General features: G+C 39.1%; 1 protein-coding gene across 1 annotated transcript; it reads left to right on the top strand.

The window, feature by feature from the left end:
* The first annotated feature begins 502 nt into the window (after positions 1-502).
* Positions 503-9151, top strand: TOMM7 (translocase of outer mitochondrial membrane 7). Its single transcript, XM_078441408.2, has 3 exons — positions 503-679; positions 4541-4589; positions 8934-9151. The coding sequence occupies exons 1-3, from the start codon at positions 577-579 to the stop codon at positions 8947-8949; spliced, it is 168 nt and encodes a 55-aa protein (XP_078297534.1). The 5' UTR covers positions 503-576; the 3' UTR covers positions 8950-9151.
* The last annotated feature ends 3394 nt before the right edge of the window (positions 9152-12545 follow it).

Below are 12545 nucleotides of genomic sequence, written 5' to 3'. Positions count from 1 at the left end.
TGGATAGTGGCCCAGTTGGCCACCAGTTCATAACCTCCCTTGCAGTTCAACCTGCGGGTAGAAGCAGCAAACTGATACTGAAAGTGGTTATTTAACACTTTGCCCAAGACTGCACAGCAAGTCAGAATGGGAGTCGGGACTAAAACATAGTCCTTTGGAATTTAGTTAATATCCCTTCTTTTTCAGGAGAGGAACACTTGGAGGTGCACAATAAAACATGGGTAAGGATAAAGTGCGTTCCAGGCTGAAGGAAGCCCCGAAGCACTGCCTCGGGCATCCCGTAATCAGCAAACCCCGGCGATTCCTAAAACGTAGGAAAGTAAAATCAGGACTCGGGGGGGGGGGGGGGGGGGGGGGGGGGCGGGGCGGGGAAGAACCAGACACGCATGCGCCGTCCACAGGTAGCGCCGCGGATAGGCGTCTTGTCTGGATAGGCGATGAATTACGACCTCTGCTGGCGGCGTCACGACTTCTACCGTAAATGCGGTGTTTGGCGCGTGCGCGTCTTTCCTTTTCGGAGTCCCTAAGCTGCTGCTGGTGTTGAAGTGTTCTCAGTTCGCCGCTCCGGCTGTCGCCATGGTGAAGCTGAGCAAAGAGGCCAAGCAGAGGCTGCAGCAGCTCTTTAAGGGCGGCCAGTTTGCCATCCGCTGGGGCTTTATTCCTCTCGTGATTTACCTGGGTCAGTAGGAGGAGAACCTGGAAGGAGACGGGAGGGAAGGGTATGCGGAGGCCTTGCCTCCATTTTTGGCTTTCTAGGGCGGGAGACAGAAACCGGACCACGCCGTGCACGTCCTTTGATGTTGTCTAGTCAGTGGGGTCGGTCTAACCTGAGTTCAAGTTCTTGTCTGTACTGTTTTTTTAATGGTCTTTAACAAGTTTTTAAAATTCTCATTCTATTTTTACATCTATAAAATGGAGGTGACCTACCTTTGAGGATTGTTGGGAGAGTTAGGCGACCTGATATATTTGAAAGCGACCCCTCATTCTGTCATTAGGTGGGTTTTCCTGGCATTTGTCCTCACTTCTACAGGTGGTCCTAAATAGAAAGAGGCCTGTAGACCTCGTGGATATGCCCCTGTCCTGAAGCATGATTATGACAATAGTTTTTGCTTTCTTAGTTGCACAGTGAAGAGTTTGGATGATTTTTGTTAGGATCTCATTTTATAGGTGAGGGAATGGAATCAGAGAGAAATTTCTTTCGGAAGGACACACAGCTGTTAAGTGGGGAACTATGAACTCAAGTAATGGGGTATCAAGGCCCGTACTTTTTTTTTTTTTTTTTTTTTTAATGTTTATTTATTTTTGAGAGAGAGTGCGATTGGAAGAAGAACAGAGAGGGGGAGACACAGAATCAGAAGCAGGCTCCAGGCCCCGAGTACAGAGCCTACTGGGAGGCTGGAACCCATAGACCAACTGGGAGATCATGACCTGAGCTGAAGTCTGAGGTTTAACTGGCTAAGCCGCCTAAACACCCCTTCAAGGCCCATACTCTTAACCACTGTGCTGTACTGCAAGCATTTAAGTACTTAGGCAAATATTGACACCTAGGGCTGTACATTGGGACTTTATCCTATTTCTAGTCTTGGATAGTTTTTTGTTTTTCTGGGGTTTTTTTTTTGTTTTTTTGAAGTATAGGTGATACACAATGTTATATTTCAGGTGTACAATGTGGTGGAAAGGAAAGGTTCCAGCTCTATCAGTTGAGCATACAGTTTGATATTTTCTAAAACTCAGTTTCACACTTTTAAAACCCTGTGATTTTAACAAGGTGCTGCTTCCTGTTTGTTTTAGGTGTACTGCATTGTTCAAGATAAAGTACGTTCACTCTTAGTCTTGACAGAGCCCTTAATTTTGCTGGATATTTTCCAGGTAGCTGTCACTCCCATTTCCCCATGCAATGTAAACCTACCAGTAATCTGGGGATACTTTGGTATAAAGACTTAAAAAGATCTTTTCCTACCTATTTTGAATGCTTTTTTGTTTGTTTTTAAGCATTATTCTGGAGTTTAGCAACTTTGTATAGGTGTCAAGGATTAGAACACATAGTTGTGATAGCCTGCTCTTACAAGCTGTGTACCCCCTCTTTCTCTGCCCCCCCCAACTTTGATTTAATGGTAGAAGGACCCAGTTTACTTAGTCAAACACTAGGACGAGCTCTCCTTTTAGCTAAGAAAGTTATGAGGACTTAGGTCCTTCCCCTTCTTTGTGCCTCCTTTTTCCATTGATGCATGTAGGGGGTCCTTTTTTTAGCTTGCACTTTGGACCCTTTGATTTCTTTGCTGCTCTATAAATCTTTATATCTATCTTTCGCTCCTCCCTTTTTTGTTTTGTGGTTCCTTTTCTATAGCTAGAAAGTTGTAGCTGGTTGCTACATTCTGTGTATCAAGGGCTTTGGTCCGAAGAGAATGCTTCCCTTACTCACCCCCTCCCTTCCCCCCCCCCCCCCCCCCCCGGAGTTTATTTTTCCTATTGTGCCCACTGGAGGTATTCTCTTTCTTAGCACTACCATTATGATGATTTTTCACCCTAGCTTCCAACTCAGGTTGACAGTAATGTTAGAGCTATCTTTTTAGTAATTCTTCCTTGTTAATCATTGTCTTTTTCCTTTCACTGTGTAGAAATTTAATTTTTTCTTTTCTTTTCTTTTTATTTTTTTAAATTTTTTTAATTTACATCCAAGTTAGCTTATAGTGCAACAGTGATTTCAGGGATAGATTCCTTAATGCCCCTTACCCATTTAGACCGTCCCCCTCCCACAACCCCTCCAGTAACCAGTTTGTTCTCCCTATTTAAGAGTCTCTTATGTTTTGTCTCCCCCTGTTTTTATTTTTGCTTCCCTTCCCTTATGTTCATCTGTTTTGTATCTTAAAGCCCTCATAGGAGTGAAGGCATGAGATATTTGTCTTTCTCTAATTTCACTTAGCATAATACCCTCTAGTTCCATCCGTCTAGTTGCAAATGGCAAGATTTCATTCTTTTTGATTGCCATGTAATACTTTATTGTACATATATAGCACATCTTTATCCATTCATCCATCGATGGACATTTGGGCTCTTTTCATATTTTGGCTGTTGTTGACAGTGCTGCTATAGAAATTTAATTTTGTGTCCAACCTAGTTTCCAGGCAGTTTCTTTTTCTTCTCCCCCTCAGCTCTCAGTAAAACCTAGAACTGTGGATTGAATTTAGGTTTAAACATAACTTTTAGGGCTTCAGGGAGTACATGGGAATATAGTGCCATAAAATAGAACAGTGGCATGATGATAATCTGTTTGGACATTAACCAGTAGGAAGATTTTAATGAATTACCTATTGGAAGACAATTCTCCATGGTGTCTTGAATTTCTACAAATCTTGTGAGTAGAGATTCTGACCACCTTTTGTTCCATATTTTTAAGGATGTTTGTGGAGTGAACAGCCTTGGAAAACAGTATCTCCTTTTAGAGCAAAGGGGAAGCAACGTCACTACCCATCACAAAAGACTGTTTCCCTAAACTCAGGGTTCATCTAAAAATGATGATATTCTGACTATACTTATTGCTAGGAGTAATGAACTGTCCTTTGTTTTTGACTCACGATCTTGTGTCTTCTACCAGCATCTGTGAAACTGGCAGTCTAGTTTGTTGTCTTGAAAATGGGGTAAAATTTCATACCACTCACAGTTCTTGATGCTTACTTTAATTTTAATCAACAAATTAGATATATGTTATCCAGTTAATAAATATATTTTAAATGGTAAAAGGTTTATTTGATCATGCTTGTAACAAGAGTGTTGACTTAATTAGATTGTTAAACAATAACTTGGTGTTTTCTCCTCTCTTTTTATTTCCAGTCTTTGATTGCTTTATAAAAAGAGGTTTATCAAAAAGAGGATAAAATAAGATATCCTCAATTGTTTTTTTAAAAATTGAGTTTTTTAAATATTGTTTAAAAAAAATCTTAAAAAAAAAGCTGAGCCTGGGTTGCTCAGTTGGTTAAGGGTCTGACTTTGGCTCAGATCATGATCTCCCAGTTTGTGGGTTCAAGCCCTGCATCAGGTTCTGTGTTGACAGCTCAGAGTCTGGAGCCTGCTTCAGATTCTGTGTCTCCCTCTCTGCCCCTCCCCCTCTGTCGCGCGCACATGCTCTCTTTCTCTTTTTCTTTCTCTCTCTCTCTCAAAAATAAACATTAAAAAATTTAAAAAAAATTCATTTTGTTCTTTGTAGTCTTTTACCCAGTATGATGGTAGTCGTGGCACCTTTTTTTAGTAAAGACTAATAATGAAAGTGCGTTCTAAGGGCTACGTGCTAATTGTGTATATAATAAGGATAAGGTTATTTGTCCTCCTTATTGGTTAGTCCTGGACATAATCTCATACCCTAGTTAAGACTCAAGACTTCTATAGCACACAGGTAACTTTAGATGGTGCTAGTAGATGTGGATATCATTCTAGCCTACCCTAGGTTGATTTGAAAAGAAAAATTCTTGATTACAAATGTTTTGTCTGCTACGGTTTTAATTGCTATTTATTCTGTTTCTCTCTCCTCTCCCTTTCCCTCCAGGATTCAAGAGGGGTGCAGATCCTGGAATGCCTGAACCAACTGTTTTGAGGTACTGCTCTTACAAATAAACATTGCAGGGCAAATGTTCATCTGTTAGCACTGAATCACTAGGAAGCAAGAGTTGTAGTGGTAGGCATTGTAAATGGAGCTGTACTAGTCAGTACAGTTTTGGGCTGTTGGGAAATTGCAGCAGTTTGTAGACCAGTCTAGCTTGTGTTATCAGGTAAGTACTTTCTTTCCCCTTCCTAATTTGATTTTACTGTACTGTGTTATAATCGTAATTAAATGTATTTAAAAGAAAAAGAAGTAACGTATCATCCTACCACTTTGAAAGGTGAATAAACTTTTTAATTAGCCATATTTCTGTTTTCATTCAGCCTTTTATGTCATTTTAACAAGAATACATAGGATTTTATTTTCTTCACCTAAAATTACAATTGATGTCTCATATTTTCAACTTGTTGATCACTTACCATTTAGGTTTTCAATTTTCAGTAGTTTATATAATAGTATAGTGAACATTTTAAGAAAGATTTTATAGGTTTTGATTTATTTCCTTATAATAAATTCTCAAGGGAGTAAGTCTAAGTGTATGAACATTTATGGCTCTGAAAATGCATTGTCAAATTTCTATGTCAGAAAGTCTTGCCAGTAGTGGATAAGCACTTGTGAAAACTTCACATACCCACAGTATACATGTTTGTGTACTCACAAACGTATGTATATGTTCACACATGAACATACATATATACATCTTCTGTATACAAGTGTGTATTTATATATAAAGGCAGAATCTGTAATAGGCAGGTTTGCTGTAAAGGACTGATAATTTGTGGCATGATGATGACCAGGGTCTGTCCGGGTGCTGCGTGATTTCATTTTGACTTTCTGTCTTACAGATATTTCTTGTGGATTGCTCTAACAGACTTTTCACTGGCTATTCTAGGTCTTCTGTTCCTTCAAACTCCTACTCTAAGCCTTTTTTTTTTTCCTAGAATGGTCAGAAAATAATAGTAATATCTCTAACAGTCACCTACAATGCATTAGCCACTGTTTTAGGTGGTTTATTTACAGTGTCTGTAATTGTCACTTCAGTACTTGAGAGCAGGTCACAGAGTCGGTAGGTGGTGGAGTGTGTCAGTCTCCAAAGCCTACACTCTTTCCACTGGGCCATGTGGGCTCCCCCAGATAATCTTACCACTTTTCTTAGCACACTGCCATCTGATAACGAATTTCCTTCATCCCCTCTACCTTACCAGCCTCTCCTTTCTCACTGGAAGGGGTTTTTCTTATAAGTTTCCACTGTATATGCCCTCAATTTGTCCATTTCTGCAGTTACTCTCTTCTTCCCTGATAAAGTTCTTCAATAAATGGTCTTCACTGCTGTTTTTCTTCACTTTGCTCTCCTTTTAACCATTTATGGTTTGGCTTAAAACTGGTTTCAAATGGTCCCCACGAAGTTGATTTTTTCTTAGCCTCTACATTTTGAACTATGAAATGGGGACTTGAGGTAATGTATCTGCTATTTACTAGCTGATTGAACTCAGACCAGTTATTTTCACAGGGAAATACTAACTACCTTAGGAAGCATCAGAGATGGGATTGCCTGCTCACGCTGTGTGAACATTTTCCAAGTACTGGAAATTACCATCAAATACCTTTTCCCAAGAGGCCATTAACTTTTCTAGGGTGATGTTTCCTCTATATAAATTGTGTATAATATCTGCTTCATAAAGTTTTCATGAGGATTGAATAAAAATATTGTATATGAAGTATGAGTACTTGGCAAGTAATATGTAAGCAATATACTGTTAATAATTTTTAATCTTTTCTGTGTCATCTTCTTTACTTCAGTTCTTTATCATGTGAGAACTTGGTCTAGCACAAGCTACTGCATGCTTCCCAGAATAAACTATATTTTTGTGCCTTTGCTCCAGTGCTTGTGCTCCCTCAGCCTAGAGTGCTCTTTCCCTTGTTTCTACTTGATGAAAACCTATGTCTAGAAAAGCCCAGTCTCAAATGTCATCACTTAAATCTTTTCCCCCTTCTCCTAGCTGAGACCTCTCCATTTTTTTGCATTCCCATAGTATTCTTTTGTGTGCATCATTCTCTGCCTTATATTATGCTTGTTGCTTATTTAAAGTACGTCTTGTCCTATAAGTACCTAAAGTAGTTGTCAACAAGAGTCGAATTAATTAAATGACGCTGACCTCTTAGTGGCTTTTTGGATAAGAATTGATGTAGGATTGCTCTTGTGGTAGGACTTTTAGAATGGATCTGCAAGCTGGGGTAAAGCATTTTATGTGCCCCAGGTCAGGTGATAGAGGATCCAGAGATGGGAATAGAATGTGCTCTTCTGTTGTACTTCTTTTTGGCTTCAATTGTCCCACCAAGAGTTGACCCTTCACAGCTACCACAGTCTGGATGAAGCAATCAGCCCCTGCTCTTTCATTTCTTCACCATGTGTTGCCTTAGCGCTCCTCTCTCTTTGCTGCTCTCTCATTCTTTTCTGTCATTAGGGACGTCTTCTGGTTTCCTTCCAGGGATATTTGTAATTTAGATAAGAATTGGTTGAGGGCCTGAAAAGGGTTATTCAGTTAGAGAATTTCATATACCGTGCTGCTTGTGCTATGGAGGCCGACAGAGAGACCTTCCTGTGTTGCCTGTACTATACCCTGAAAGGAACAGAATTAGCTAGGATTTTTATTAATGTAAATGTTTTATTAATATAAAATTTGTTCATTAATGTCAAGTTTATATATAAATTTATTATTTTTTAATGTTTATTTTTGAGACAGAGACGGAGCATGAGCAGGGAAGGGGCAGAGAGAGAGGGACACAAAATCCAAAGCAGGCCCCAGGCTCTGAGCTGTCAACACAGAACCCGAAATTTATTTGTTATAATGCTTATATATAGTTCATGATTTACTGGTCTGTTTCCCTTGCTAAGTTATAGGGTTCCTAGGGATTAGGACCATATTTATTTTAGTGTCCTCTTTCACCCAGATGGTGCATTATATGTGGTCAGCAAATGTTGGTTGATAGGAGTCTATATTCAAAATGCAGTACTTTAATAAACACAGAGCAGTAATGAGTAAAACACTTAGGCAAAATATATGAACACTGAGGTTTAATCAAGAGGATCATTGTTCCCATTATCTGTGTAAGGCCAAGGAAGATTTTCTTTTCTCTTTATTTTGGATACTCCTTACCATAGAGGAGTAGCCCTTAGTAGTTGAATAGTTTTTTGTTTTTTGTTTTTTAAATTTTTTTAATCTTTATTTATTTTTAAGGGACAGAGATGGGGCATGAACAGGAGAGGGGCAGGGATAGAGGGAGACACAGAATCTGAAACAGGCTCCAGGCTCTGAGCTGTCAGCACAGAGCCTGACATGGGGCTCAAACCCACAAACTGAAAGATCATGGCCTGAGCCAAAGTCGGATGCTTAACAGACTGAGCCACCCAGGGCTCCCTTGAGTAGTTTATTTTTATATCTTAAGTGTATGCAAAAATCCTTGGGGCTTAATGGAAAATTTTAATACACTTTTGAAAATTGGAAATAGATGCATGTTGGTTTTTTTTCCCAGGCAAAGGGAAATACTTTTTAAAAATAGAATGTTCAAGTTATCATTTTGTAATGTGATTTCATTTAACGTGACATATTACTAGAAATCACATTTTTAATCAGCAAGGCATAGAAATAAAACACCTCAACAAAAACAAAACAAAAAACACCTTTTGTCTTCCTCCAGAATCCTCTTAGGAAATAGTTTAGAAGTTTGGGCAAGTTAGTGGCTGGAATGATTGAGGTAAGAGTTAGTTGAGGCTGAAATGGAGGCTAATAATTGCCCCTGGGATTTGTGTGGTACAAAGGTTAAGAGCACCTGGGTCACATCCCACTCTGCTGCTTAAGTTAGGTAACCATCTCAAAGCCTTGGTTTCCATGTATTTAAAATAAAGGTCATAATTGGGAGTTGGAAACTTTCCACACAGTAGTGACCCATAGAAAGCATTCAGTAAGTGTTATTTTCAGCTTTACTGAGATGGTATCTAATACTGATGCCATTTTGTATTGTGGGTTCATCAGTCCTTCATGTTAATGAAAATTATGAGTCATTTATCTTTTGATTGATCTCAACTTGTTTTCCTCTTTGTTTATAATAGGTAACCACACTGAAAAGTAACAAACCTGTGTTTCTTTAAATATATGTCTCTATGTTTGATTTTTTTTTTTTTTTGGCTCGGTGAGATTGATCCTTGTCTTAAAGTATCTCTGATTTTGATAGACGAGTAAACACAAACATAAATGTATAAAATCTTCTAGTTCTTAAACTATGTTCAAGTTTTGTACTTTGGGGTTTAATTTATTTCTCCTCTTCGCAAACATTTTAGCTTACTTTGGGGATAAAGGTCATCTGGATTTGGAAGCAATCAGTGAACAGGAACAACATGGAAGGTGTGCGCTCTGGCTGGGATGAGAGATGGGACATCGTTCAGACATTCGCCAGTTGAATGGCACAGGGCTCTTCTCAGATGAATCGGTGGCAGTGGAACCTCTACCGACTTATTTATCATAGACTGTATCTAAATAAATGTTTTTAACAATGTTATGTCTTGAGTCCTTATTGAATTGAATATAATGGACCACTAGGTAAAAATTTGGCCTTTTGTACTTTTTCTAAACAGTGAATCTATATATGTGTCTAGATGCTACCTTGAAAAATAAAACTTTCGGGGCACCTGGATGGTTCTGTCGGTTGAGTGTCCAACATTTGATTTTGGCTCAAGTCATGATCCCAGGGTCGTGGGATCGAGCCCTGCATCCGGTTCCCCATTCAGTGTAGAACCTGCCTGGGATTCTTTTGCTCGTTTCCTCTGTCCCCTCCCCTGCTTGCTCGCTCTCTTTCACTTTCTCTCTCAAACAAATAAATAGAACTTTCAAGTTCAATCCTGGCCATTCACTTAACAAGGGGGTTCCACTTTCCTTTTGCATTGAATTAATAACTCCCTCTGGGGTGTTCTAAGGTAGTAAAAGTGGAAACAGTTCTCAGTTTTGTGACAAAATGTCCCTATTTCCTGCACTTCATTGAGGTAAAATTGTCATTGAAAGAAATAGGGGTTCTGTGTCTCTGTTGGTAGGGGATGCGACTGGCTCTGGGAGTTGTGTGTCTGATATATTTGTCAGTTAAATTTTGAATCTTAAGATTTTCCCCACTGGTGTTTGGAAACTAGAACTGGCTGGGCAAGAGCCCATGGATAGTTAAATAGAAGAGTAGCTTTCTACTAAAGCAGTTAATGGGGATTAGCTTTCAGTGGTTTCCTGGGACCTTTACCTGTTTTTGAATCCTATTTTTATTTAGCTGTTTCCGTAAACCTAACAAAATAGCTCTACTTTCTTAGTTTTGAGAATTGTAATTAACATAGGAAAGTAGGCCTGAAACAAGATAGACCATTTGGGAGGAGCCCATTGGCTTCAATGTTTTAAGCATCCAGTGTTTAAGTAGGGAATGATGATGAAATGTAATCTCAGGTGACTAGAGCTATCATTCCCAGAAAGTTCTTTCTTACTCCCGATGTAAAACCCTCTTAGCTGTTTAAGCCTATTTCCTTAAGTTTTGTTACCTTTGCCATGGAGACGTAGGAGACTGTTATGGAGGCTTATTGCATAAGGAGATTTTAAAGTGGAATTTTTGAGAGCTAACTGCAAGAAAGTCATTTTTGGCAAGCATTTAATGAATTGCTTCAACATCTGAAAGCTAAGCACTTAATGCTAAAACCTCTTAGCAGTTTTTAAATCCCATAGAATTGTTTAAGACTGTGCCCGCCAGCCTGGCTACAATTTAATGTTGTTTATGAACTTTTGTTTAGTTAGAATTGTGGTGCATGTTTACTTCCCTTTCTCGCTCAAGATTTTCAGAAACTGAGAAAGTAAACTATGTCAGGTGTCCATTTTGATAAAATGCTAATAGGAATAGCAATTTAGGGTTTTGTGTTCATTTAGGGTTAACTTGTAGCTGTAAAAACCCAGTAGGTTTTAAAGTAAGAAATCCAGAGTTAAGTAGGAAGGGACTAGTTCCTTGATCTCCCATCTGGGGAAGCTAAGGAACAGAGTTTAAGCAGAGATTCAAAGCACAGGTAAGAACTAAGACTATTACGTACGTACTCGAATGTGTGTAGGTCTTAAAGTTTGTGAGATGGTTACAATTAAGCTACATTTTATTAAATTTTAATTGTTAGGGCAGTGCAATCGAATTCAAGCAGTGGTCTCTTCTGTGTTAGACACTAGAGAGTCCTTACAATTAAGATGATTCCTGACCTTGATGGACTTAGGCAAAAACACTGAACTGATAGGATCTGGTTTGAGTCCTGTCCCTCCACCTAGTTCCTAGCCCTTGGTGAAGTCACTTAATCTTTAGGCTTCAGTTTCTTCCACAAAATGGAATAATAATACTTGCCCCAAGGTGCTATTTTCTAAATTGGTGGTTCTTGGCAAATTGGCATCACCTGGAAACTTGTTAGAAGCGTATATTTTTAGGTCTGGAAACGTTGAAGCCTTGCAATCTCTGCGATTCAATTACTTCAACCATTATTTTGAATTGTTAACTTGTTATTTTGAGATTGTCCTGGAGTTGCACGCAGTGTAAGAAATTTACAGAAATTTCCCTGTACCCTTTACCTAGTTTTCCTCAATGGCGACATGTAAAATTATAGCGCAGTGTCAGGGTATTGCTATCTATAAGTCAATTTTTCTGTCACCCCAAGGAAGCCTCATCTTGCCCTTTTATAGCCAATCCTCCTCACCCACACCCCGTTCCCATCCCAAATCCCTGGCAGCTAGTAATCTGTTGTCCATATAACTTTGTTATTTCAAAAGAGGTATATAAGTGTAATCACCCAAATAACCTTTGGGATTGGCTTTTCTCACTCAGCATATTTATTTGTAGAGTCACAGGTTGTGTGTATCGCTTATTCCTTTTTATTGCTGAGTAGTGTACCATGGTATGGATATGCATGGAGGACATCTGGTTTCTCAGTTTTTAGCTGTTACAAATAAAGCTGCTACAAACATTTGTGTACAGCTTTTTGTGTGATCAGTGTGTGTTTTAACAAGTCCTCCAGGTGACTGATGCAATTCAGGTTAGAGAATTCCTGCCCTAGACTTGCAGTAGCCTTCCTCCCTCCCCCACACATTAAAGTCTGTTTCTTACATAATGTCCAGAGTGATCCTTTTAAAAGATCACGTCATACCCTCACCAGAACTTTGCAGTGGCTTCCTATCACTGGCAGTAAAATTCTGAATTTTTATTTTCCGTGACCTTCAAGACTGTAATCCGGCCTTATGTGCCTTTGATGTCTTCATTGCCTAGGACTCTTCTCTCCACATTCACTTGCACTCTTAATGTTTTGCTCTCTCTTTCTTCAGTAAGGCCAGGTACATACTTACCTTGGTGTCTGATTTGCTCTTCTCTTTGCTGGAACTCTTCTTGCAAATATCCACATACTTGGCTTCTTCTCTTTAATCTTTGCCCAAATGTCACCTTGATGCAGTTTGCTTATGTAAAATAGCAGACTCGACACCTGTCTTGTTTTCCCATCATGTTTTCCTTACCTTCATCTTAACTTTTTTCAGAGAATTTTTAACCAGCCTGATTTTGTATGTTTGTATGTAAATAATCTTGACTCTCGCTCCTAGAATATAAGTTTCATAAGTGCAGGACTGTATTTTTAGAGGCTAGTACAGGTCCTAGTACGTAGATGTTCAGTAAGAATGAATGAATGAATTATGGGATTGTATGTATTAAGTTTAAAGTGCTTTGTGAACAGGAAACTTTCATAACATGGATCATTGTAAAGGGCCAGTATTTTTCTCTGTGTTAGTCATAATTGTCAATACAATCCTGGCCAAGGACTTGACATCAAAAGATCTTGGGAGGTGGTAACATGGGAAAGCACTTGCTATACTTAGCACTTATTCTATTGCCACAACAGTCCTGTGAAGCAGGG

Source organism: Panthera onca, chromosome A2 (assembly GCF_046562875.1).
Source record: "Panthera onca isolate mPanOnc1 chromosome A2, mPanOnc1 haplotype 2, whole genome shotgun sequence".
Taxonomy (NCBI): domain Eukaryota; kingdom Metazoa; phylum Chordata; class Mammalia; order Carnivora; family Felidae; genus Panthera; species Panthera onca.
Note: the sequence above shows the minus strand (reverse complement) of the source record. Positions and strands in the feature narration are given on the sequence as shown.

Excerpts from the sequence above, each read along its gene's own strand:
- TOMM7 (XM_078441408.2), top strand. The coding sequence starts at position 577 with ATGGTGAAGCTGAGCAAAGAGGCCAAGCAGAGGCTGCAGCAGCTCTTT. Across the intron at positions 680-4,540 it reads TCCTCTCGTGATTTACCTGG|GATTCAAGAGGGGTGCAGAT; the intron begins GTCAGTAGGAGG and ends CTTTCCCTCCAG.